General features: G+C 33.0%; 2 protein-coding genes and 2 pseudogenes across 2 annotated transcripts; 2 read left to right on the plus strand and 2 right to left on the minus strand.

Moving 5' to 3' along the window:
• Positions 1–1,649: 1,649 nt before the first annotated feature.
• LOC122595184 lies at positions 1,650–3,956 on the minus strand (annotated as a pseudogene).
• Positions 3,957–11,905: 7,949 nt separating this feature from the next.
• Positions 11,906–14,670, plus strand: LOC122597818. The gene is made up of 4 exons (XM_043770394.1): positions 11,906–12,152; positions 12,334–14,186; positions 14,275–14,342; positions 14,439–14,670. The coding sequence occupies exons 1-3, from the start codon at positions 11,969–11,971 to the stop codon at positions 14,329–14,331; spliced, it is 2,094 nt and encodes a 697-aa protein (XP_043626329.1). The 5' UTR covers positions 11,906–11,968; the 3' UTR covers positions 14,332–14,342; positions 14,439–14,670.
• A 722-nt stretch (positions 14,671–15,392) lies between these two features.
• LOC122597838 (pyruvate kinase isozyme A, chloroplastic-like) lies at positions 15,393–18,234 on the plus strand. Its single transcript, XM_043770409.1, has 7 exons — positions 15,393–16,007; positions 16,101–16,188; positions 16,265–16,455; positions 16,544–16,659; positions 16,760–17,003; positions 17,089–17,317; positions 17,751–18,234. Exons 1-7 carry the CDS (start codon positions 15,522–15,524, stop codon positions 18,068–18,070), a joined length of 1,674 nt encoding a protein of 557 aa, XP_043626344.1. The 5' UTR covers positions 15,393–15,521; the 3' UTR covers positions 18,071–18,234.
• Positions 18,235–18,922: 688 nt separating this feature from the next.
• LOC122597457 lies at positions 18,923–21,188 on the minus strand (annotated as a pseudogene).
• Between the last annotated feature and the right edge of the window lie 6,211 nt (positions 21,189–27,399).

Consider the following 27,399-nt stretch of genomic DNA (forward strand, 5'->3'; position numbering starts at 1 on the left):
CTTAATCCGGTTGAAAGTGCAAACCGTCGTTGTTTTAGAGCGAACGTCTTTTTATGTTGATTGATTATTAAATTCAGTAACGCATGTGTGTTATTTTTGTATACTATATGAGCAACTTCAGGTAAGGGAAGAGACACGCGTAAGATTTTTTTTTAAGGGTAGTTTTGGAATTTCAGGGATGAAGTGTTTGATGGTAGTATAAATTAAAAAGGTAAATTAAAGATTTTAAAGGTAGGTTGTTAAATTTTTAGGGGGTAGTTTATTTATATAGATAGTATAGATAATAGAGATAGAGATGGAGATAGAGATTAAACTGTCTGTTCATGAAATTTATATATTTAGTAGTTCACGTATAAATATTTAACGATAAGTTACAGGGTTAGAAAATGTAATGTTTTTAGGTTAATAAAAACGCTAAATTCTTTAAACAAATATGAAAAATCACATTTTAAATATTATCATCATAGAAAAATGGATGGTTATAAATTTTGCATGAGCAATTGTGCTATTCAAAATTCACATTGATTCTATTACTACCAAACCCAAAAATGAAATTCCGATGACATTCACATCTATAATTCCTTTTATATTTATATTTAATCTTTGTCTAATTCAATCAATATAACAACTTTTTTTTTGTAATAAATATTAAATACCTTCATTTTTGTAGACATCTTATAATAAATCTATATGATCATCTATATTATTACGTACATATAACTATTCATCACTTGAAGTTATAACATTTTTCTTATTCCATGTCATTTATGATAAATTAGCTAGAAAACCAATTAGTCCGTGCAGCGCGAGTTTTACCTAGTGAAAAACAAATTTATATGATAAAACCCCATAAGAACAACTACATTGATAGAATATATAGCACGGTATGGTAGAAAAATTGATGGGTGTGAAATTTGACTTAAGGGATCATACATACAGACTCTAAGTGGAGGTGGTGGATGTATGTATGTATTTGAAATAATTGTGTGGCTTGAATCTACTTCTGAGTTAGCATCATGCTTTTGTTTCATATGCATTTTGAAGGGGAAAAAAACATCCAAATAAGTCTATCAAGCTATCAGCTAGCTTCTATAAGTGACTGAGCATACCATGTAATAAGTTGTGACCGGTTACTATTCAACCGCTCATCGCATACATCTTTTGGACAGATATAGAAGTTAATTACATGGCATAGGTCCTGATTAGTTAATTGCATAGCATAGACATTTTGACATAGTTCGTTATATCCACAAGTCATTATTCCTAATATAATTCTATTAGCTAGTACTTTGTGGTTATGATGAGATCTTATAAGATCAAGATGGGTTCTGTTCTTTTCCCCTGGGTCAACAATGTGTCTGTCAATGGTTCACAGAAAATTAATGATTAGTTAATGATACAAACCAGTAGTGAATCAGAACACGATCTCCTAATTACATTTTAGTAAAAACACTTATCATTCATGAAAATGTGAATGCCATATTGCCATACCACTTTCTTCCAATAAAAGTGAAGTAAAAGTTACATGGGGTAACTAAGCATAAAACATATTGGGTCAAGTAGACACTAATTGTTAGACATTGATCTGATCTTTATCAACCATATTCAGCAAAGCAAAGTAATTAAAACTGTACAAAGCAAACATATGTTCACGAGGAAGGAGGGAGTATCCCTTCAATGAATGACGAGAACAATGCCAATGCACGTTGTGGTTGTTCGCTTGGAACGGTATGGCCTGCACCCCTAACAGTTATAAGAAGTAGTCCTTTGTATGCCTCCAAATACCCCCCAACCTGTTAACATAGTTTCACGTTAGTAGCCGTCACGATATATGCCAATTATATTTCACTTTTCAACCATAATTTGCTTATAAAATATTACACATCCTTATTTTTCAAGCATACATGTAGTTAGATAATGCACTGTATAAAATCATGCAACAATATATACCCTTTTTTTAAATGGAAGTGATCGAACACCAGAATTACAATTTCATGAGATATACATACATACAAACCACCTAAAAATATATGATTTGTATTTCAACTAGAATAGTTATGTGAATGACCAAAAGGTTCAATGCATACCTCTTTATTGAGGTACCATGGCCTCCAAGCTGTCTCAATCGGAAGATTGAGGGCGTTGATTGAGTACCTAGAAGAAGTGACGGGAACCAAGCCATCCATATCGCCGCTGCAAAGTAAGATATAGTTAATCAATTTTCCTACCTCGGGAATCTCACTTAAGGAAGTTATCTATAGTAATCCCAGTGTGAGGAATACTTGCCTGTATACCCATGCCCTTTGGCCGTTTGAAATGAGATGCTTCATTATTGGGAGGATGGTAGTTGCCTTGTCATTCCAGCGGCTCATGATAACACCCCTGCAATCATTTTCATGAACATCAATATGAAGAAGATTCATACTATTCTATGTCTCTATGAGACTGATCTAACGGTACCTGCAGAATGTCCATGATGTTGGTCTCACATGTAATGCCCTTTGAACAGCAGAGTTATTCAGATAGTTTTTCAGGAAATATCCCGAGCAAGGGTCAAATACATTAATCTGAAAGATATATAGATATGTAATTAATAAAGATGAAATTTGCGGTTCACATGATTTAGGTAAGGTAACAATGTGTTTACTAAATGGCTTACAGAACCAGTTGTAGCAGAGGCATTTTGTTGTTGAGGGTTCAAGCAAATTGGTGCATAGATGTTGAACAAATTGATATCTCCCATCTCTTTTGAAGCTTTGTCTCTACTATTTTTGCACAATTCAGATATAGAATCATCTGATAAGTTGCAGTATTTCAACAAGGCATCATGTGTTGCATCTGTAATCATATCACGTCTCCACCAATAATCGTACATTCCTGTCATTCTTATTTCATCATCAATGTTTGCATTCCCAATCTGCATATATTGCAACATTTATCATATGATTAGAACTACTAGAAAAACTTTAAACTTGTTTGATAACCAAGAAAGTGTGAGTTGAATGTATTTACAGCGATCCCTTTGATATTGATGATGGTTTGTCTTGCTTTTTTGTTGTTAATCAGGATTCTATAAGCAAGTTGGGGAACATAATGGCCGGCGTAACCTTCACCAGTAATGTAAAAGTCACGGTTTTTGTACTGTGGGAATCTCTCGAGCCAGTTGACAAGAAATATGTAATTATCATGTGCAGTGTTCTTGTCACCAGAGTGATCATAATCCGAAGTTTTATTCAAATATGAGAAGCCCACTCCAGCAGGGGATTCCAGAAACAACATATTTGCCACTGCACATAATATTTATTATGGTTATGATCAATGTATTAATACAGTAAGAAAATAAAAAAGGGGGAGTTTAAATAATTTAAACTGTTGCTCCAAGCATGATCATTCATGAAGAGAGTTTTTCCATCACTATTGACTCTGAACGGTCCTACTTCTGACATGGCTCCGATCATGGAAGAGCATCCTCGACCTGTTAAATGTCACCAATTCAAGTTATATGACAAGTTATACTAAACAAAGGTGAAATGAGTTGTTTTTCTAAGGATATAAGCTCATGTGCTATTCAAGCAGTACCTCCATTTAGCCATAAAACCAATGATTTAGTAGAAGAATCAGTGGGAGACTCAACAAAGTAATAGAAAAGAGCCCTCCCAGCATTGTGATTAACCGTCACATATCCCAAGTACTGATTCAAATTAACGCCTACAGGTTGGCCTGGCAAGGCATAAATCTTGTCGAGATGTGCCAAACCGTCTTGTTGTGACATGTAAACAGGAGAGTACTCATTAGTGACTTCATCCGAAACGGCCCATGCATGTGTTAGGAACATGTCGGTTTTCTTTAGATCCTTCTGATTTTAGCAACTCAAAAAGCTTGTTTGTCTGAATATCGGCGTTGCTTAAACCAAACAAAGCCAAAAGAAAAATTGCTGTTATAACCTTCTTTATCATCCTGAAAGAAACAATTGTTGAAAACTGATAAGTATTAACTCGATTACGATGTAGGCCTAAGTGTGGACAAGCCAGGGGCCTTCACTTAGGCTTTATTCTTGAGTTTTTTTTGCCAAAAGGAAAAGAAAAGGAAAGATAAGAATTTTTAAATTTTTGCATTCTTGAGTTTTTTTTCAAAAGAAAAGAAAGGGAAGGGAAGGAAAAATCAAGGTTTTTTCCCCCAAAAGTTTTCTAGCCATTTTGGCCTGATTTGGAAGAAAACTCGTGGAAGGGGTAGTTGTAGGTGGTGGTTGCAGGTTTCCGGTGGTGGTTGGGTGGAAGGGTTGGTTGTAGGTGGTGGTTGCAGGTTTCCGGTGGTGGTTGCAGGTGGTAGTTGCAGGTTTCCGGTGGTGGTTGTAGGTGGTGGTTGCAGGTTTCCGGTGGTGAGTGGGTGGAAGGGGTGGTTGCAGGTGGTGGTTCTGATTGTTTAGATTATTTTTCTTTCACTTTCCTTTCAAACTCGAGAATGACTTTTATAAATGTAATCTTCTATCATTTCTTCCTCTATCCAATCTTCTTCTTTCTTTTCTTTTAATAAAAACTCGAGAATGCACTGTTAGGGATGGCAAGAACCTACTGGGAAACCCAAAACCTGACTTTTTTTGGATTGGGGTCGGGTTTGAGTCTAGATATGGGGATGATTTTATTTTGGTTTGGGGTTCTGCCACTCTATAGCATTATGAATAGGAGTTCATTCATACAAGAGATTTCACTAGTATCACCTTGAGTTTAACAAGCTGATCAATATGCTTGTCATTTGTCAATTTCAAATTTTAGATCCATTTGTCATTTGTTCAGTCAAAATATATACAAACTTGTATGATCCCATGACATAACATTTTCAAATTATTACAGGACATTGGTGGATAATTCGTAATAAATTAAGGCCTTAGCCAACACCTTATTATCTCGAACTATTTTTTCCGTTTTCTCAAAAATGCGAATGGTAAGGAAATTTTCTCAAAAAAATCCGAATGATATCTTTTTTACTAGTGAGAAAAAGCTAAAAAGAAATGAAAAAATAATAAAACATCTATAAAAGAAATGAAAAAAATATGGTTAATAATAATATATTTTGGAATATAAAATGTGAAAATAATGATTTGAAGCTAATATGGTAGTAAGGCCTCTCCTCATAGGAGCGTTCTCCTGCGTCTGACGCCCCGCAAAAAAAATGAAGCTAGTAGCACTGTTGCGTTCAAGGCCCGCGTCCGAGGGGTTTGTTCCAAACTGAGACGAGCGGCGGATGGTTTTGTGGGTCCCAAATCGTTTTGAGATCATTGCAAAATTAAAAAAAAAAAGTTTATCATATATATATACACGTTATATCTGTATGTATATATATTTACAGGGGAGAACTTTGAAGAAGACAAAGTGGGGCCCAAAAAACTATAATATATAAATAATTTATTTACATTTTAGCCCCTCAAGTATTAACACTTTTATAAAATCATTTTACAAGTTTTAAAATGTTTCAATTTAACCCTATAATGTTTTAGTTTTTATTTTAGGGAAAAATCCATAAAAAAGGTAACCTATTTACACCAATTTTCTATTAAAGGTAACCTATTTTATTTTCGTCTATTTAAAGAACCCTATTTCTAAAATTTTCCTAATAAATGGTATCTCGTTAGTTTTTTATAGACGATACCCGTTAAATGTCTCATCACTGATGCAACGTCATCATTTTTGCTGGCAGTTTATGTTAACAATAATATTGATATATCCACTATAATTTCTTGTCTTTTTTATCAAGAATAACAACGTTCATATTGATATATCACAAATATGAATGAATGTATTTCACATATAAAGAATTCTGCTACATCTTTGCTACATCCTGTTTCTTTAAATGTTTACAACATCAACACCACCAATAATAACATGTTCTTATAGATCAACCTCATCCCTCCATGTAAAATGATGGCCTGAAAACGATGGTCGGAAAATCAAGATCACTTTGACCACCACCATGCCAACCGGAAACGAAAATCGCCTTTGACCACCACCATATTACTCTTCTCCCTTATCTCACCGGCTACAATTAACACCACCGCTGTCGGTGTTCTTCCCTTTAATCTTGACGGTTCCGTTCATATACACATACATATAAAATCATGATTCACATCCATATATGATAGATAGACAAGATCTATTTAGTCTGATTAAATTGGCTTTCGTTGTTAATGAGGGTTTTTGATTCTTTGGATGTAAATGGGTTTTATTTCAAATCCTTTTTGATTGTTTGGGTGTAAATGCAAGATCGACTTATGTAGATTATTAATAGAGAATAAGAAATAACAGACGTCAGTCAAAGACTTAAAAGTCAACTGCCATGTCAGCAAAATTGATGACGTGACATCAGTCACGTGGCAATTAACGGACGTCGTCTGTCAAAAACTATCGAGATACCCTTCATTAGGAAATTTTTGAAAATAGGGTCCTTTAAATAGACGAAAACAAAATAGGTTACCTTTAATAAGAAATTTGTGTAAATATGTTACCTTTTTATGGATTTTTCCCTTTATTTTAGGGTTTTATTTATAATTATGTTAATAAAAGTATTTTATTAAATTTTTTGTAAAAGATAAGTAAAATGAGAAAATATTGGAAGAAGTTGGGAAGAAGTGGGGGTTATAAGGAGAGGGTGTTCTTGGGTTGTCTATGAGAGAGAAAAGCTGATTAATAGTGTAAGAAGTGGTGAAGAAGTGAGTTTCTATAAGGAGAGGCCTAAAAAAGAGAGAAATAGATGTTATAGTTGGACAAGGCCTAATAATACTAAAGATAATAGTTTGCAGGTTTTCATAACATGATTTTCAAAGTAACTAGATTTAAATTACAAAACTTAAACAAATCCCGATTACTCACGGGGAAACCTGTAACCTTACAGTTTGTAAATAAATGGGGACCCGTCGAGTTTGGATCGGAGCTTGGGACGGGGATTTTGAATCAAGGCGGGTCCGAGATTATCTAACATCGACACATACCCGACCCGTTGTCATCCTTTATTAAAATGAGAGCTATTAAAGGGCTCCGTTTTTTTTAAAACGACATTCTAATCTACTCATACTTCTAAATTGCATGCATGCCTGTGATGAAACTCAATACTTTCAAAAAATCCCTATTAATCCACCCCCACAAATGTGAGAAATGGGACTCGAACCCAGGTGGATCCCCCCAAGGTCAAAGACCTTACTAATTGACCACCAACCTCATTTACCACGTGAAAATAATTAATGTAAATAATTTCATTAAGAGTATTATACGTATATTAGATGAACTATTTAAATTAGTTAATAAATATATGAGTAGTTAGGGTAGTTCAGTAGGTTTTTTCCAAGGGTGATGGGAGTTGCTCCTTTATTAGAGCATACGAGTATGGAACTAAAATGCCGACCCCGAAAAGTTACATGGCATACGACACCAAACACAATTCCATCCCTCCCCTTATCTGGCACCGATGAAGAACCAGGGTTCTTGTTTTTTTTTTCTTTTTTGCCGACGTCCGGGGTGTTTGTTTATTTTGGCTTTTAGTGAATGTGATGAGCCGTTATCTACTATTTGATATACTTGAAATAGTTAAAATAAAATAAGTGTTAAAATAAAATAAATAAATCTATAGGTTTGATTTATTGAAAATCACCCTGAATCATTAAATTTTGCATCAATATATAAATATATATACACACACTTCGTAAATCTTGGTGCATCAGTTTTTTCATGGTCAAAGAGTCAAAATCTTGTCGAATTTATTTACTTTAATATTTGTTAATAAGCAACCACAAGGTAGAGATCTTGAGAAAAAGTTCTTGAGGAGAGAAAGGAGATAATGTTCGTTTTTTAAATTTTTTTAAGCTTTTTTTTGTGAGTTTTATTTTTCATCTTTTTTTTAATTAATTCATTTCAAAACAAAAATATATAAAAAAAAATTAACTATACATACTGAGTACGTTTGGGCTGCACCCAAAGATATTAATAAGGAGTAGCTAAATGGAGTGACAGGTCATAGTGGGTGACAGGTCATAGATGACGATCGGTGATGGGATGATCTACCTAACTAGCTCCACTCTTAGCCATCTTGGCTCCGCAATAAACTGACAAACTTCGCCTATAGCTTACGAGCTACACCTTTTGAAGCAAAAGTTTTTAATTTTTTTTGGGTATAGTTAATTGAAAAGAGAATGAAAAAAGTGAAGAAAAATAAATAAAAATCCAAAAACAAGTTAAAAAAAAAAATCAAAAACAAACATTTATCTTTATTCTTTCTTTAAGTTATTATTATTTTTTTTTTTATCTCTTTCTTATATACTCCGTATATATACATATATATATATATATTCTTCAAACACTTTCGACACAACAAACATATATATGGGTATTGATGTTCTTATTCCTTACCTTGCTATAGATTGATAAACACTGATTTTGATGATGATTTTCGAGTGAAACTATAACACACACATACACACTATTGGAAGATTGAAAAAGTAAACATAAGAATGAAGATGGTAGGTGGAGATGGTAGATATTACATTGATTCATTTTGGTCCTTAAATTATACTCATTTTGGTCCTTAAACTATACTCATTTAACTAGTTTTACATATTACATTGATTCATTTGATATGAAAAATCATTTAGCTTAGTATTATCTAAGTTTAAAGAAAAAAAATGCCCGTAAAATAAATGCTCGTAAGCGATGAATGTCAAATGGTTTGAAATGGTTTTTTTTCTTGGAATAAGGGTATGTCAAATTTATTAAAGTAATTTAAAGTTGAAAAAATGGCGTTTTGAGTTCTGTATCGTACTGCAATCATACCGGTTGAAAACTGATGAGATAATGAAAGTTGATTTGGTGCTTAAGTGGCGTTTTGGATGGTTTCACACCTCTTTACCATACCTGATGTTCCTAGGTACATTTGGTAGGGAGAAATTCAAAGAAATAAAATAAACCAGAGAAATGAAATGTATAGTTAAAAATTTTAATGATTTCAAATATTTGGTAAGAAAAAAAAAAGTTAACTTGAGAAATCAGATACCAATTTCCTTTGTTTGATATGAATGAATTTTTAATTTTGGCCATGATCTATTAAATAAATACATAACAAAAAATAAAATCCAAAATATAAAACGAACTTCGAATTTTTTGAAATAAACATGTACTTTCATCTAAAATACATATACAATCTAAGTACGATAAACTAATAAATACCATCATAAAATATTCAAAGTAAGTCATAAAAAGATAAACTATCACATTAGTTCCATAATAATTTTTCAACATAATAACAAAATACCCGAATGCAAATATATACTACATCCATCCCATATTAAATGTCTTATTTTGACTTTTTAAGTCTTTTTCTTTCAATTTTGACCGTAAATAGTCTTGTTTATGTTATATAACACTTGATATAACATATATGAATTGATTGAGTTTTTAATGTACTTTTCATTGATATAACTTTTATCAACTTATATACAATACAAACGAAGATATTTACGGTCAAAATCAAAAGAAAAAGACTTAGACTAGCTAAAATAGAATAACTAAAATGGGAAGGAGTATTTCACAACTTACAAACCGAAGCATAACAAATATCCAAGAACACATCACTAATATTTTGCAAGTTGAACTCCATGCTTCCCATGACAACTTAGACCAAAAACTTCATATAATATCATGTTTACAATCTAATTTTAAAAAATGAAATTAAGATACAAACTTATAATTTTGATGGAAGAAGACTTAAAATTTACATACAATTTAAAAGGAATATAATATGAAATCGATGATTGGTCGGCGTTGAAGTACTGATAAAAAATAAACCTAAATATCTTATACTAGATAGGGTAAGTAGATATCGTTCCCACGAAGAGCGTCTGTGGTTATAATGGTTATAGTCAAGTTGTCACAATTTGGATTGGTTTGAGAATACTAAGAAAACTAATTTTGATTAACTAAAATGACAATGAAAATTAGTTAACTAAACTTATACTAATTAAACTAAGCAATAATAAAAAAAAAAAGTTGTAGACAATAATAAAAAAGCGCCTCCCTTCCGGCTCCTAGATAATTGAATAAACTAGTTCAACAAACCCTGTGAATTATTTGTTCCAAATCACATAGACATAATTTGTTAAGTTGAAATGAACTATTTTTGGCACAACCTATGTTTACCACACAACTTGTCTTAATCCCTAATCTAGTTGGACTCAGCACAAATTGTTGACTCGCAATAGACTGACTTACGATAATCAGATAACAACTTAAATGAACAAATATTCAGGTACTTGCATAAATTACCAACGAAGAATTAATGTTCATACAAAATAATAAAAAGTTTGCTAAACATAGTTAACCAAAAATCATTCACCGAGAGAGATAACGAAAAGTTTAGCCGGACATCTCCATCTTCAAATCTTTAATGGTTGATGAAGAAAATCTTTGATGCATGAATGGAATGATGGTTGTAATGATTATGAATGATTATGAATAATGTGGGTGTTATGGAGATGTTGCAAGGGTTTAGATATGATAAAAATACCTTAGAAGCAGCCCCAAAGTCGATTGGAATAAGTGTGGTTGTAGCCCTAGGGTTTTTGAGGGGTATTTTTAGGTTTTCGGATAAACCCTAGTTGAACCGACCTTGGGAGCGGCGCTGGAAGAAGTCCCAGCGGCGCTAGCTGGCTCCCAGCGACGCTGGTAAGGTCCCAGCAGTGCTGGTAAGCATCAGGATCACTTCCAGCGGAGCTAGAGAGAAATGATCGGCGCTGGAGGCTTTAGGTTCAACACAAAAGTTGTAGATCTTTCTCTCGCCTTTCCGTGGATAGCTTACTCGTCAGGAACCGGAGTTCGTATGTAAAAGTTATGACCAAAATACTAACATATGGTCATTGGCTTCATGTTGGCATAAGTTTCTTCATCTTAAGTCTTGAATCTCGACCCGAATCTTCATCGAACCATCATTTATCTTCCTTTAAGTCCTTTATCACCATTTATTGACGTTTTCCTTCATTCCATGAGCAATGAACCTGAAATCACATATACATGCCATTAAGTATCATAAGTTCACTCAAAAGACTATAAAATGACAAAAACTAGTGCGATAAAAGTCTATATAATTGTCACTCATCAATGATGATTTGATACTTGTGAAAATACATATAAACTCTACCGGTGAAAAAAAAGATCCCCCCTCCCCTGTTTTTCACGTGCGTAAATATAAATCTCCCCCCACCTTTGAAAATGGTAGCAGCATACTTGTTAATCTCTTTTTTTAACATGTCATAAGCACATATCATGTCTTAAATACCCTTGAGAATGTGAAGAGTTCACATCTATGTTTTTTTTTTCTTTTTGCCTTAGGAACTTTGAGTAACGATTTTTTTTCACCAAATATAAAGAAATCTCATTACATGTAAATACATTTCTTAAGAAATCAAATTTTTTGTGGTTTTATTTCTCAAAGTCTATCAAACAAAAAAAAATCAATTCATTTTATTTTTTTTTTCGTTTTTACTCTCCCTACCAAACATTAATTTTTATGAGTATTTTTTTTTGTTTTGCTAAACAAAGCCTTAAGGGCTTTCGTTAAAGTGTATTAAATAGTTGTACACTTATCATAAAAATCAGAGAGTGAACTTTTGATATGCATTTTAAGTAGTTTAACAATTTTTATTTTTTGAAGGGTGGTGTTTTAAATTTCCCATTAGGAAAAGAAATAATAATTTAAAATAATAAAAAGAGAAAGGGTCAAAACGCAACGGCTACAGCCCTTTTTCCCTTTCTTCACTTACAATAAACTAATAAAATAATAGATTTAAATCCCCAACGGTCAAATCCAACAAATCCCCAATTTATATGTTCTTCAAACCTTCATTTTCTCTTTACGTTACATATATCCCCAATTCAAATTCATTCAATCTTTCATCTTTTTCTTCTCTAAATTGAACAATAACCTGGAATTTATAATGTCGAATATCGGATCAAACCGATCTCCTTCTCCCCTTTCTTCAAGAAATTGTAGAAACTCGGAATCGAATTCAACGATGAGAAGGAGTTTCAATGAAAACCCTTTTGGTTCTAGGCCTAATGCACTCATAAACCCTAAAAACTTAAACCCACCTACCCCTGCTAACACCCCTACTACTACAGGTATTTCTTGAATCTTTATTTTCAAAGTTTTGATCTTTATATGTTTTATGAACTGGATTTTCATCTTTATTTGATTTTTGAACTGGGTTTATGATATTTATCTGTTTTTATGAATTGGGTCTTGATTTTGTATTTTATTTATGAAGTGGGTTTTTGATGTATATCTGTTTTGTGTTGGTAGATCATATGAAGAGAAATTCAATCACTCGTAAAAGCGTTGGAAGTGGTTCGATGTTTCAAGACGGGAAAGAGAATCATAAAGATGCACTTAGATCACCTGCAAAAGGGGGTTCAAAGAATTTCATGGCACCGACGATTTCAGCTGCTTCGAAGTTCACTCCATCTCCAAGAAAGAAAATCTTGGGTGAGAAAAATGATCTCACAAGAACTTCAATTCAATTATCGGGTAAAGATTCTGATTTGAAATGTGAATCTATGGATTTTGATCAAACTGTTGAACAAAAGGAAGTTGTTACTGAAACTCCTTTAGTTAAAAAGGTAACTTTTAGTTCAACTAATGATGAAAAGGAAATGACTTCTGATGTTACTGAGGATAATACCGATTTTGTTAAGATTAGGCCTTTTTGTTGTTCTCCTGTAACTTCACCGATTATTGCCCCTCTTGATGCTGACCCTTATGTTCCTCCATATGACCCAAAAAAGAATTTTCTTTCGCCTAGACCTCAGTATCTTCGTTATAAGCCAAACCCTAGAATCGATCTTTTACTAAATAAAGAAGATTATGGAGAAGATGATGTTACTAGACTTGAGGAAAGCTTTAATCTGTCTGGAAGTTCATTAGAAAGTGAAGAACAAGTAGGAAAGAATGAAGCCAAATTAGATGATTCCGTCAATGGGTCATCAGAAGATATATCTGAAGTAGGATCAGATGAAACACATCCTGATTTTGAGGTGGTAAAAGCATCAGAGCCTCTGTCATCAGACGATTCGTCTGAGATAGTTTCAGAAGAAAAACAGTCTGATTCTATGGTGAAAAAAGCATCAAAACCTCTGTTTTTTACACGAACCAAGACTGTTTCGTTTATTTTTGTGATGTTCATTGTAGCCTGTTTTTCACTCTCATTTACCGAATCTCCACCCATAGATTTGCCAATCTATAATGACATTGGCTTCCCAGATGTTTATCATGAATCTTTGAAATTTGCTGCATTTGCTAGAGAATCTTTCGATGATGTCGTTGCAAATGTTAAACAGTGGTCGATTGATTTCGTTTCTTATCTCTCTGACCAAAAATCTCATTTGTTCCCAACCCAAAAGACTAGCCCAATACAGTTCTTTAACTTGACCACCTCATCAATACAAGAAGAATTTTTGTTCAATCGCCACATTGGGACAGATTACATTCATGATATTCATGAATATAAGGAAGAAATGGAAGATGAAACCGAAACAATTGAATATGTTTATGAGGAAATGGAAGTTGATGATGAGGTTGATGTAGTGGATGAAGTTGTGTCTGAAGAAGAACTCACTGAAGTTCAAATTGATAATGACGGTGCTGTGGAGTCGAACCCCAATCTTGAAGATGAGTTTGTAAGCAACTCTGAAGTTGCTCAAACAGAAACTCAAAGTGATGGTGATAGTTTTGTGGAATTGAAAACGAATTATAAAGATGAGACTGTAAGCAACTCTGAAGTTCAAACAGAAATTAAAGCTGATGTTGAAGAAGGGTATTTGGCAAATTCTGGTGATGACTCACAAATTTTGAGTTCTTTGTTGACAATATCAGTCAACACAATCTGTTTGGTTATTTGTTCGATGGTGATAGCAGCTGCTTCAGCTATTTTCTACATGAAAAAGGCCAAGTCTCAGACTGCAAAAACCACCAAAGTTTGTATTGGTGAGGATAACATGTGCAGAGACTCGGGTTCTGCAGAATCGAGCAGTGCTCAGAATGGTTACAAGAAGAGAGCTAGCAACAACAAACGAGAGTCATTGGCATCGTCGTCAGATTTCTCAATGGGTTCTCCTTCTTATGGAAGCTTCACTACATTTGAAAGAATTCCCATTAAGGTATGATACAATACAAAAAGTTCAAAATATATATCGACAAATGTTGTGTTTATGTTTATAATAATTGATCATGTTTTTTTGCTTGTAGGGAGATGAAGTAATGCTAACACCGATAAGAAGATCAAGCAGACTGCTGAAAAAGTGAAAAACCTTCAGGTGCTAACCATAAAGCAATATAGTTTTGTTATAAAACTTGATTGAAGTTGTGTTTGTGTTTATAATATAAGTAATCTTGTTTATTTGGTTCGCCAGGAGATGAACTGATGCTGACACCGATTAGGAATATCAAGCAGGCTGCTGAAAAACCAAGTCACCTCTTCATGACTATCCAGTCTTCGTGTGCTAGGATTATCTAACTTTTTTCTTCAGATTGTTATAGTTTTTTTTCTTTAGACTTATGTAGTTGGTTTCTTCAGATTGTCACAGTTTCTTTTTCTTCAGACTTATTGTAGTTAGTTTAAACTTGTTAATCGATTCTTTCGAATTGTGCTTCTAAATCATCCAGCTACTTGCTTTTTTGTCTTGTCATTGAGCTATTGATCTTTATTTCAGTCATAAAAAATGCAATCTTCTGCCTAATCAAAATATTCAAAGATACAAAACAAATCGGATAATGTTTTGAATTGTTGGGGGCCACTCTGATTAAAGATAATTAATTACTCGCATAACCATTTGCTAATATTAAAGTTTAAAACTTGAATTATTGATAAAAGTGGGACCATATGATTAGGCCATAAGTTATGACTATACATTTTATATTATGAAAATCATATCATTTGATTGCCTATATTAAAAGAAAATCATTATCTCAATTAGTATTAAGGTTTACTTCTGGTTAGACGACTTTTGAACCTCCCTAGGTAACATCTTTAAGAGCCAGGATGGATTTGGAAACGTTCCCAGTGATACCAGTTGGGTCGTGTAAATGTGAAAAAGATAACTCGCTTTCCCCCGAAGGGCAAACCTCATATGTTAAAATTGAAGTACAGTTGAAGTGTCCCTTTGTATTGTATGCTTATAACTAAAAGTAGTTCTGCCCATTAGTTGTTTGGTAATACAATCCTTCCTTTTTCTTCAAATGGGGTCCTTCCCTCTAAAAATTAAAACCTCTGCCCAAAAAGGGTTTCTTGAAGTAATCTACTAAAGTCCCATGACTTCTAATATTAAATTCTTACTTACTCACCTCACTTTTTATAATGCCCACCATCTTTGATTCTTTAAATTCAACAAGAACCAAACCACACATCAGTCCTTAGTCTTCTGTTTCCAACTTTGCAAGCTCACTAAAAACATAATTTTAGTCTGACCCAACGCCCAAAATCTTGTATTCAACCCATGGCTTCTGTGACTGCTGATTTCGCTCTCATGTCATCAGGGTTAGATTTCAAAAGAAGGGTATTTAAATCGCCAATTTTGCCTATTAGAGTCGGCTTTAGGACAAAACTGAATGGTTTAGTGGCTAAGGCTGTGTTGCAAGAAGAGTTAAAAGATATTGAGAAGATAGAAGTTTTGGGATTTGATGTTGTGAAAGAGAGAGAATTGAGGGACAATGGGTTTTTGGGTATGAGAAAGACTAAACTCGTGTGCACGGTGGGGCCAGCGTGTTGTTCTTTTGAAGAATTGGAGAAAATGGCTTTGGGAGGGATGAATGTAGCTAGGCTTAATATGTGTCATAATACTAGAAAGTGGCATCAAGATGTTATCAGGAAGATTAAGAAGTTGAATCAGGAAAAAGGGTTTTGTGTTTCTGTGATGATCGATACCGAAGGCAGTCAAATGCACGTTGTTGACCATGGAGGTTCTTCTTCTGTCAAAGCAGAGGTCTAGTTAATTTTGATCTTTGTATTACATCAGTTTTAAGTGGTTAGTGACAAAAACACTATAACGTTTTTTTGTTAATTATTTGACGATTAGGAAGGATCCATTTGGTTCTTTACCACTGAAAAGTTTGAGGGTTCTCGTCCGTACACGGTGCAAGCAAGCTATGAAGGCTTCAGTGAAGGTCTTATAACTAAGCGTTTACTTTAATTCTATTTTTCTATGATTATAACTAGATTATGCATATTTTTTGGTATTAGGAGTCAAAGTGGGTGATGAGCTTGTTGTCGATGGGGGAATGGCTACTTTTGAAGTCATTGAAATGGTTGGAAATGACTTACATTGCAAGTGTACAGACCCCGGTTTACTTTTACCTCGAGCTAAACTGAGTTTCTGGAGAAATGGGAAACTTGTTGAAAAACATCATGAGCTCCCAACTTTATCTGCAAAGGTTAGAAAGTTAAAATCACATTGTAAAATGGTTATTCTTGACCATTATAGATTGTTATAATGTTTGATTCATGTTTTATGACCAACAGGATTGGTCTGATATCGAGTTTGGAATTTCAGAAGGGGTTGATTTTGTTGCTGTTTCATTTGTAAAAGACGCTGCTGCTATCAATCATTTAAAGGATCACTTATTCACCAAAAATAAGTATGCTTAAATAAATAACATGTCACTTGCTCACCAAAAGTATGCAAGATTAACAAAATGGATTTCATGATGTTATACTTGTATATACTGTAATACACAGATTTGTGAAGGTTTTGGCAAAGATTGAGAGCTTAGAATCACTAAAGAAACTTGAAGAAATTATAGAAGCATCAGATGGAATCATGGTTGCACGGGGTGACCTTGGAGTCGAAATACCACTAGAACAAGTCCCAAATATTCAGGAAGAAATAATCGATCTTTGCAGGGAACTAAACAAGCCAGTTATCATAGCTTCACAGCTTCTTGAGTCAATGATTGAATATCCTACCCCAACTCGAGCCGAGGTATCATTTCAGTCTAAATTTTTACTAATTACGCAAAATGGATCTAAACTGATCATATAGTTGACAAGTTTTGTACTGTGACAAGGTTGCTGATATTTCTGAGGCAGTTAGACAGTGTGCTGATGCTTTGATGCTATCTGGTGAATCAGCTATGGGATCATATGGTCACAAGGCTATATCTGTTCTAAGAACGACTAGCTCCCGAATGGAGCTATGGAACCGTGAGATGAACCAACAAATACTTCTTCCTCAACTTGGAGATTCATTGCCAGAACAAATTGCCGAACAGATTTGCAACTGTGCAGGCCAAATGGGTATGTTAAGTATCTTGATTTGCTCTACTGTCAGTATTGAAAGGTTAAAATTTTTACCTATAAACTCATGAATGGGTTGATTTGGGTCATGTTCAGTTTCAAACGGGTCGAACGGTTCAAGTATGAGTAGCTAGCCAAAAGCAGCAAAGGTTGAGAGTCTTAGTCATGAAAACAACTTCCTATATCACTTTATGACATATTTACCTTACTCTTGTAATATTATAGTTTCTGTAATCATGATCAACCCTTAGTTGATTATCAAAAACCTAATGAAATGGACAAAAGGTCTTTGCCAGTATACCCAACCTGACCCACTCTCTTTGGCCCATAAATGTTATAGTTTCAAATTGACCCATTACCCAACTTGTCAAACTTGACACCTCTAAATTCAATATCCAATGATACTAAGATTGACCCTTATTTATCTATGCAGCAAACAAACTTGCAGTTGATGCTATTTTTGTGTACACGGTGCATGGGCAAATGGCGTCACTCTTGTCTCGTAACCGGCCAAACCCTCCAATATTTGCATTTACAAATGAAAACAGCACACGAATGGCATTGAATTTGCAATGGGGTGTTGTACCAATTGCATTTGACTTATCAGATAACGTAGATGTTAATATTTCTAAAACTACTGGTCTAATGAAAGCAAAAGGGATGATGCAAAAAGGAGATGCTATTCTAGTTGTTTCGGATGGGATTCCGACTCCAGCCGTTCATCAATCACTTAAAGTTATAATCGTTGAATGAAGGTAGCCGTTTTTTCGAGCTCATACTGGAATTTAGTTTCTTGATTAGTCTGCCTGGTGAATTTATCTGAACAAATATAATTATGTTTTTGTACTTAGTACATGTACCTTTTTTGTGATGATATATTAGGCTGGTTAATGGGTATGCTAAGTATAAAACTGGAATGATGGCTTTTTTCAAAATATCGATTGACGCGAAGTTGAAGAAGGCTTAGAGTATGAGTTGATTTTGTTGTTCTTAAATAGACTTTTGAGGTCAAATACCAGTGCAAAATGATATGCATAGGAATCAATAATTCTAAAAGAAAAGAAAGCAGTAGAAAATCTAGTATGACAACATAAAGAACCTAACAGACATATATCTCTCGGAGTTATACCTTTCTATATTGGTATATTGCAGTCCAATGTTGCATCCCTTAGACTGTTTTAAGCAGGTTGTATTATGTTGATGTTAAGACCTTAAATCAATGAGTTGAATCTGTTTTTCTTGACTAGTTAAGAACCTAAATCCTGACTTTGACTTATAAACAAGCAGAGGTTCATTTGAAGCCTTCTTGATATTAAAGATAAAATCCATCATACAAACAATTATGTTGATGAAGAAGAAGTTCAAAAGTTGGTGAGCAGTTTGATTAAGGATTTTAAAATATGGCCTGTGTTGTGACAAAATGCGTATCACACCAACACGAGCAGAAGCGAGGATAATAAGTTCAAGATAAACTTGCAAGAAATAATATGACACAAAATGAAGTATCAATAAGAACGATGATTTACTTTTAGCATTAGCTATGAATTCTCTAAAAAAGATAGTTCATGAACTTGTTTACATATTCAGAAAGAAACTATGGGAAATCTAAGACACTGAACGGAATAACTCAAAACTAGAAACAGACACAAAAAGGCCTCGAATTGATCCAGCTGCAGCAAGAAGTGCTACAATCAAACATGTCAAGCTTAATATCTTTAACCAAATCCATGTGAAAGAGCCCCTTTGAATCTTTGCTCGTAAAATATACATTTCTATTGGGAAATAAATCGTCAATGGCCAATATGTTGCAGCACCGATTAGTCCCATAAAATTGTTAAAGAACGGGAATATCATGGCAACTATTGTGGCAAGTATCACATACAACGTCCTCCATGTGAGCCTGAATAGATTAATACTGCATCTACCAATGACATATTCCTTCTCTATGAATCTGTTTTCTGGCCATTTTCATGAGTCCAATTCTCCACAAACGCAAAAAACGGCTGGATAAGTACCTAAAATATGAAACAAAAGCTTGAACTTCCTGAGCTGGAGAGAAAGTTATTTAATGTAGTTGTAATTATTTACCTGGTATCCTCCAAGAAGATGAATAACGACACACAAGTTACCAATGTCAACAAGCCAAAATGGTTCATAGAAGCCAAACCCTGTCAAGGAATTCCCAGGCGAGTCATTCCCAAATGCTGCATATCCAAGTGTCCCACATAGTGTGTACAAGAAGGTGCATGCTACAACTCCTATTGTGGAAGCCGCTTTCATTACTTTGTTTTCTGGAGGACTCGATTTCAGTGTGTCCTGGACGTTTATACTCATCCGTTATATATACACGCCTATACTATAATATGTGCATATACTATTTATAAATACATTTACTAAGATGGAAATGACATATCTCAGTGTCTGTGATAGGGAAGAGAGTTAATTGCCTGTATTTCAAGAAGGACTAAACTGAAAGAATAAGCAAAAGCGATATCTCCAATGGCAGAAAAAGAATTCCACATTTTCTCCATGCTTGTCATGTTCTGGCCCACGGGTATTCCTGTTAGGCTTGTTTCAGAGTGTGCACCACCTTCCTCATAAAACCCGTTTAAAAGAAGGATAACGATCAATAAATAGGTGTTACAAAGATATATACAATAATATAAATCTTGGATAAAATAGTTGCATCTAATTAATCACCTGCAATTTTTGCAATTGAAAGAGCAATGCCAATGTAGAATAAGCAAAAGACATGATGGTGGCAGCAACGGAAACAAGCGCGAGCTTATGAAAGTTCGGGATCTGACTCAACACGATCTCTATTAACGCAAAGGTCAACATATATGAAGTGTTCAAGACGTGACAACCCTTGTTGTGTCCGTACTTATGAAAACAGTTTGACCTTTTAACCGCCCTGCAAGTAAAAGATAAACCACACAAAAGTAACATTGATTAACAAGCTAGAAATGGCGAACAAACTATAACGTCAGGAGTCTTTCGTGCTTACGCCATACTGATGCCTGAAGTTATGGTGTAACCAATGGTCGCGCCAATTTGGGTCCCATATTGAGATAGTGCACATAACTTGTATTTAAAACCTCCTGTTGCCACAATATGATCAAAGATTTATTAAAAAACTGTAACACCAAAGCATAAAGTATAACTATATGCAAGAATACCAAGATTAATTAATAACAAAATTAAGGACTAAGTGGCATAGACTTACCGAGGCTAACTTTGACTGCTTGCATATAATTATAGTTTCGGGTGCCAGTAACAGGATCAGGGAACCTGTAGCAGTCTGTAAGCAAAAGGCCAGTGAACCAAGTGATGACTGCAAATGCTACAAGTAAAATAATCCCAGAAATCCAACCCAACTGAGCCAAACACCATGATAACGACAACACGCCTGATCCTACAACCGCCGCTATGATATGCGCGCTTGCACTCATCAACGTCCCTTCGATACAAAACCACAGTTTAACATACAAACCTTATAATAAATGTATATAGATAAAACATTTACATTATTACATACACAACATATATGCATGCATACAATACAACACTACAAGGATATAATGAAAATAAGAGACGAAGACTAAAAAAAAGTTGTTTTTTTTTACTTTCAAAGTCAAAAGAAGTCTCAAAATCTGACTATTCTTGTAGGGCAAAAAGTAATTAATTATATAGGCCATACATGCAATTTAACTTGACTAGAACTAGAACATATATAAATAATTTTTTAAAACATCTAAATTTCTGCCATAATGCACTAATGCAGCATACCCGTTCTTCTAATTTTGCCATCATCATCATAATAGCCTGTGTCATCTACTTTTGCCACTGAACTGCTTAAAACCTTGTCCATTTTTTTTTTCTTTCTTTACTTATGAGTTGTGACAATATTATTGTGTAAAATACATTGATGATATGTATATATATAAGGGGGGGTTGAGCGTAATTCATGAACCCATTTGTTAAATTTATTACTAGAGTTACTACACTTTTGCTTGTTGTTGGTTGTGGATATTTTTAATTGCATACTGCCACCAGAGTCTTTTCTATTTCTTTACACATCATTTTTCGAAATGTGTATCTCTAGTCTTAAATTACTACTAGTATTTAATTACTCACTTCTCTCACTCTTATGTTTGACTATTTTTGTTTTCGACAAATAATGAGTCTTGACTCATATATATATGTAGTTTAATTTGAATGTTCTGTAACCATTTTTCCAAAATTTTTACTGTCTAACTAACCACAAGATATTTACCTAGTGACGTGATATACTGATACCTAGTGACGTCATATATAATAGGCCAGTAGTTTAATTTGTTGGCCTAATTTTTTTCTTCATCTAACCATGGTAATAAATCCAGCTCTCCATACCTTTTATATTAAAGGCATATATGTATGCTAAGATTAATTAATTTGTACATTTAATTCAGGTTCAATGTTCTCTTTAGTTTGCCGATCTTGATTAGGTACATTTACCTGTCTACATACATGTAAAAAAACGATCCCGTCTAGATACGTTCGAGAAGGTTAAGTTAGACAATAGTCATTGTAGTGAATACTTAAATAGTTAAATACTCGTAAGGTCATCAAAATTTGAAATTACACAGTTGTAATCTTTTACACGATAACCAAAAAATAATAATAATAACAATAAGATAGAAACTCAAAAATTGGAAAAAAAATAAAAATAAAAATCCTTTTATACGATAATGTGTTACACCAATACTCCTTTAAAGGGATATAAACTCCTATTTTCCTCTTTATATCTTATTATTTCATAACTCCATTACCTTTATGGCTTTCTCCATCTCCTCAACACCTTATTCAACTAAACTTTAAAGGAAATACAAACTTGAATTTAGATTTCATTTCTTCGTCACCACCCGCACCCGAAGGGATGCTATGATATAGGGCTTTTTCTCATATAAAGTATTGGGTGAGAGGACTCTCTAACGTGTACAGTGGTGGATCTTGACCATTTAGTAGAAGGGGCCGAAAGTCTTTGGATTCAGATATAAGATTAAGAAAAGTAACCAGAGGGGACCGAAAGTCACAGAAACACAAAAATAACACTAAGAAAAATAATTTTTTGAACGAATTACGGATAAAACTACACAACTTGTCAAAAAAATGGAGGGTACCCGGGGCCCTCAGGTCCTTTAAAAGATCCGTCCTTAAGCATGGACCTGATTAAAACAAGATAGTCTAGACTCCTCGTTGATCCGCACCTGTAAAAGAAAAAAAGTTATATATTGATACTCATTAAGCCTAAAAAAGTTGATCCGCACATGTAAAAAAATATGATTTTTTAAAACGAGCTTTGCCGCTTTGGTTATTTGGTACTCCGTAGTCCGTATAATAGATAGGAAAGCATGTGCACTGAACAGGACCCACAGGAGATGATGGGCCCCATCTTTTGCATTTAACTGGTATTTTGAGAAGAGTAAGCTGACCAAGCTGTAAGCCCAAGAAAAGATAGCCCAGATAATACTATATTATTATGGATAGTTAGGCATCTAATGGATTTATATATCAAAGATTAGGGTTGTTTGGTAAGATGGAATGAAAAGAGTGAAAATAGAATAAAAATCATTTCCTTTGTTTGGTTACATGAGAGAATGGAAATGAAGAGGTTGAAGATCGAGGGGATCATTTCCATTCTCATGATCTCCCAAAATGATGAAGAATTGTGAGAATGAAACCGGTTTCCTTATTTTTTTTTATTTTTCTCATGGATTTAACTATAAATTTTAATTATTTATATCATGATATTATAATTATTTTTGATATTTTTTTTTTCATATTGATTTTTTATTTTTTATATTTCTTTTATCTTCATTCTCTAATGTTACCAAACATTGTAATATAATATCTTTCCAAATACTCATTTTTTTACTACCATTTTCTTTCTTTATTACATTTTCATTCTTTCTGATTCCCTCCTACTAAATGCCCCTTTAGGTTAAAAAGGTAAAGTTTTTGAGAAATGCGAAATGACTATTCTCTTCATCCTATTAAAAGTATTATATTTTGAATATTTAATATTTTTATTTTTAAATTTTAACCTTAAAAATATATTCTTATGTCATAAAAACACAATCGATTCACATGACTAAAATTAAATATTATCTAACACAAAAAAAAAAAAATTTATGTCAAAACTGGAAAAACTAGACTTTAAAAAGTCAAAACATGACATTTTTAGTGGGACGAATAGAGTATTTTACTTTTAATAAATTAATTTATACCACAAATCCTTAATCTTCTAAAATATTTCTACTACTTTTTACATCAACCTACACTAGTTGTCGTTGCCGCCACCACCGATAGTCGCCACTATTACTAAACACTGTCGGCTTAACCATAGTAATGGGTTAGGCATGGGCCTAAGGCCCCCAATTTTATATTTTAGACATAATATTTTAATTAGACTTTAAATTTGTAAGTTAGATATTAGTGTTCTATATATAGACTACAATCCACAACAAACTACGAATTAGCGGCGGCACTACCACGTCGGCATGTCTACCACCACCAGGTCCAGTGACGTCCGTGCCATTAGGTTCACTGCTAGTCTTTTGTAATTCCTTTTTGTATTTATTTTTATTAATACTAATTAGTTTATAAATCTGATTTCAACGATTAAAAAGTATTGTATTCTAGTGAGCTAGGCCCTCAAAATTGATCTTTTTTAAAGCCTTGAAAAAGCCTGAGCCAACACTGTTACTAAACTGTCATCGCCACCGCCATTGCATTGCACAAATAAATAATATTTTACACACACGTACACCCAACTGTCCCTACCTATGCAATTTCAGTGACTGACTGGTTTAATTACTTGTGTGAATATAGGTAGCTAGCTAAGGGCGATTCAAAGGTCGAACTGTACGTAGCTCTTTTCATAAATATATATGGCCACGACAAGCAGTAGGCCGGGATAATTACCTGCTAATCTTTGCATGTATAGAGATCATGATCCTAAATTTTGAGCCAAATACCAAACTTCCACAAGCTATATATATATATATATGGTGGCGGTTGTCATGTCTTTTGCTGCTTATTCTACGTACGTACCATATATATCGGCATCGATCTCTCCATAGCCAACATTCCAGGTCAACATATCATTAATTCAAACTATCGTAGGATGACACACACACACACACACATATATATATATATACGTAGTACGTACGTAGTATTTCATAGCTTCGTGTATATAAAGAAAAATTATATATGTATAGAAAAACTAGATGTTATTTTATATAAAAAACAAATCAAAGGAGGTGGCCGGCCAGCTTTGGTATAGTATACCGGCTAATTAAGATAGAGACGAAGACATTTCAAGTATATATGGATAAAATGTTTTTAAATGTTTCTTTCACTTCAATTCTAACTAATATATATATATATATATATAGATCGAGATACAGGCATATCTATATATGTTATGCATTTTTTACATACAAAAACTCAGAATCCATCATACAACTCGGATCTTAGTTATACATTCGAAGAATATTGTTACTTTATGCATGTGTACTGTTTTGACAATGTGAAGTCATCATTCTGCATTTTGACCTTTACTATTTTTTATATGTGTTAAATAATGCTGGATGAAATTTATAGTAAAAGAAAAAATATTTAAAACGCGATATATTCATATATTTTACATCAAATGTTATGTAACATAAATAAAATTTTTAAAAGTCAAAGTTGAAAAAAATAAACTCTAATTAAAAGTTAAAACAAGACGTACATTTATGTTGAAACAACATAGAGCATGGATTTGAGTAATTCATTGTAAAAATGGCAAGACTTACAACATGATGAGCATGTTAATTTATTTTTTTAACTAATAAGTGATAAGTGTATTAAGTGACTAAATATATAAAAAAAAATATCATTTTGTATTAATTAGTTAATATAGTTGTATTTTATTTATCAAGTAAAAATAACAAAAGATACTAATTGACTTGATGAATTAAGTATTTTTATTTTATTAAATCTATTAAGTTAATTAAGTCATCAAACAAACATGATCTTATTCTACATTGGGAATTCAATTCAAATAAGAATAAGATTGATTAGGTTCAAAAGGATCATGTTTACAACTAATTAGGAAGAACTTAATATTTTCTTAAGTGCTTCAAACATGCTTTTCTTTCTTTCCTTTACTTTTTCTAATTGACAAATAACTTTTTGTTTACTCTTAAATTAACCGAATATTTAAGATAGAACTTAAAACTTATAAAAATATTTCAAATACATCTTTTATCTCACCTTCACAAATATAAGAAATGAAACTCAAACTCTTAATTAGAAAAAACTTCAAGGTATAAATAGATCATCAACTCTATTGGATTTACTTTTTCTACAATAATATCTTCAAATATGAAATATGTATGATTTAAAAATGCTTTAATATAAGTAAATTATATTGGTTCAGTTGCAATACGTGGAAATTAATTGATATATCATTACTTCTTTGATCAACGCCGCAACGTAGAGCCGGTCATGTCTCACGAATTTTGTTGCCAAAATTGATCAATTTTGCAAATTGGTTGACAAAGTGGAATTAGCCGTAACAAGTTGAAGTTAGAAAACGCCCACTATCTTTTAATTAAGGTCATGTTAGACACTATGAAATTATTTTCTTCTGTTGGATCTCACATCAAATTAGTTGACAAAAGTTATCGTATGTCAAAAGTTATCATATGCTAAAAATCAGTTGACAAAAGGCATACAGGAATGAAGCAAATGGTAGTGCCTTAAACACCCTATCAGTTTGCCATATATTAAATATCTTTGTTTTGATTTTTTAAGTTTTATATATCTTTCGTAAAATTTATTTGGAATTTTCATGATAAAACTTTAAAAAAAAAAATACAGTTTATAATTTTTTTTTCGAACATTATAAGACATCAAGATAACTTAACCGTATAATGGTAAAGCTTTACACGTATCTAAGACAGCTAACATGTTGACTATGTGCCCTTATAAGTATTCGAAGGGAAAACTCCAATGTTTGTCATCCGAGATCGAACTCAATTTTGGCTAGAACTGAAAATGTCTTTGACTAGCTGGGCTGGTCATCATTAGCGTTTTCTTAGACTTTGACATTTAAACTTCCTTTTGAACATAGAGTTAACAAACAAAGTTTATGAAAAACAAATAAAATAAATAGTTAATATCATGCCGGCAAATAATTTCTTTTAATGAATGTTCATATTATAGACTATAGTTGTTTGCAAGTCTACTTGATTTCATTGAGGTATTAAACTAAAGGGACAACAACGTTATATGCGAATAAAAACAAGTATATATATTACATAACTTTCATGTAAGAGTACAAGACGCAAACAAAAGAATCATTACTTTTTTTATATTCATATATTCATTTAAGAGGAAAGGAATATGTGGGTACTTAACTTTTGATATAGAACTTTTTACATGTCATTTTTTTAAACCATAAAATTTATAAGAATCATGTGATTTATTTATTTACCAAAAGTTTTAAAAAATTAAAATGTGAAAAGATTTATACCTTAAGCACATGATAACCATATATTCACTTTTCTCTAATTTTGGATCTAAATTCTATATAGCAAACAAAAATAAGTAAAAATAAATATTACTCCGTATTCAACTTCGGGTGAGATGAAATACAAGTACAAGTTTAAATAAATTTCATTAACTCATATTTAATTTAATAAGATATAATAGAGAGGATTTATGGTAGTAAGTTTTAAACGTCTTAGGTTTGTGATATTAAATAGAAATAGAAAAAATAATCGATGGAGGTAGTTTGTTGCCCGTTTGCATTATTTTTATGTAAAATGTTACTAGCATGGTATCCGTACAATGCGATTGCGATGACGGCAATTCGGTGGTGACAGGTAGCGGTGACGATGAATGGTGGTGACGACGAGCAATGTAGGTTATTGATGTAAATATAATTAATAATATTGTAAAATGTAAAACAAATAACCTGTTTAATTTTTTAAAGAAACAACTAAAACGAAAGAAAGAAACTGCTCAGTGCCACCTTCCGCAGGTTT

Source organism: Erigeron canadensis, chromosome 4 (assembly GCF_010389155.1).
Source record: "Erigeron canadensis isolate Cc75 chromosome 4, C_canadensis_v1, whole genome shotgun sequence".
NCBI lineage: Eukaryota > Viridiplantae > Streptophyta > Magnoliopsida > Asterales > Asteraceae > Erigeron > Erigeron canadensis.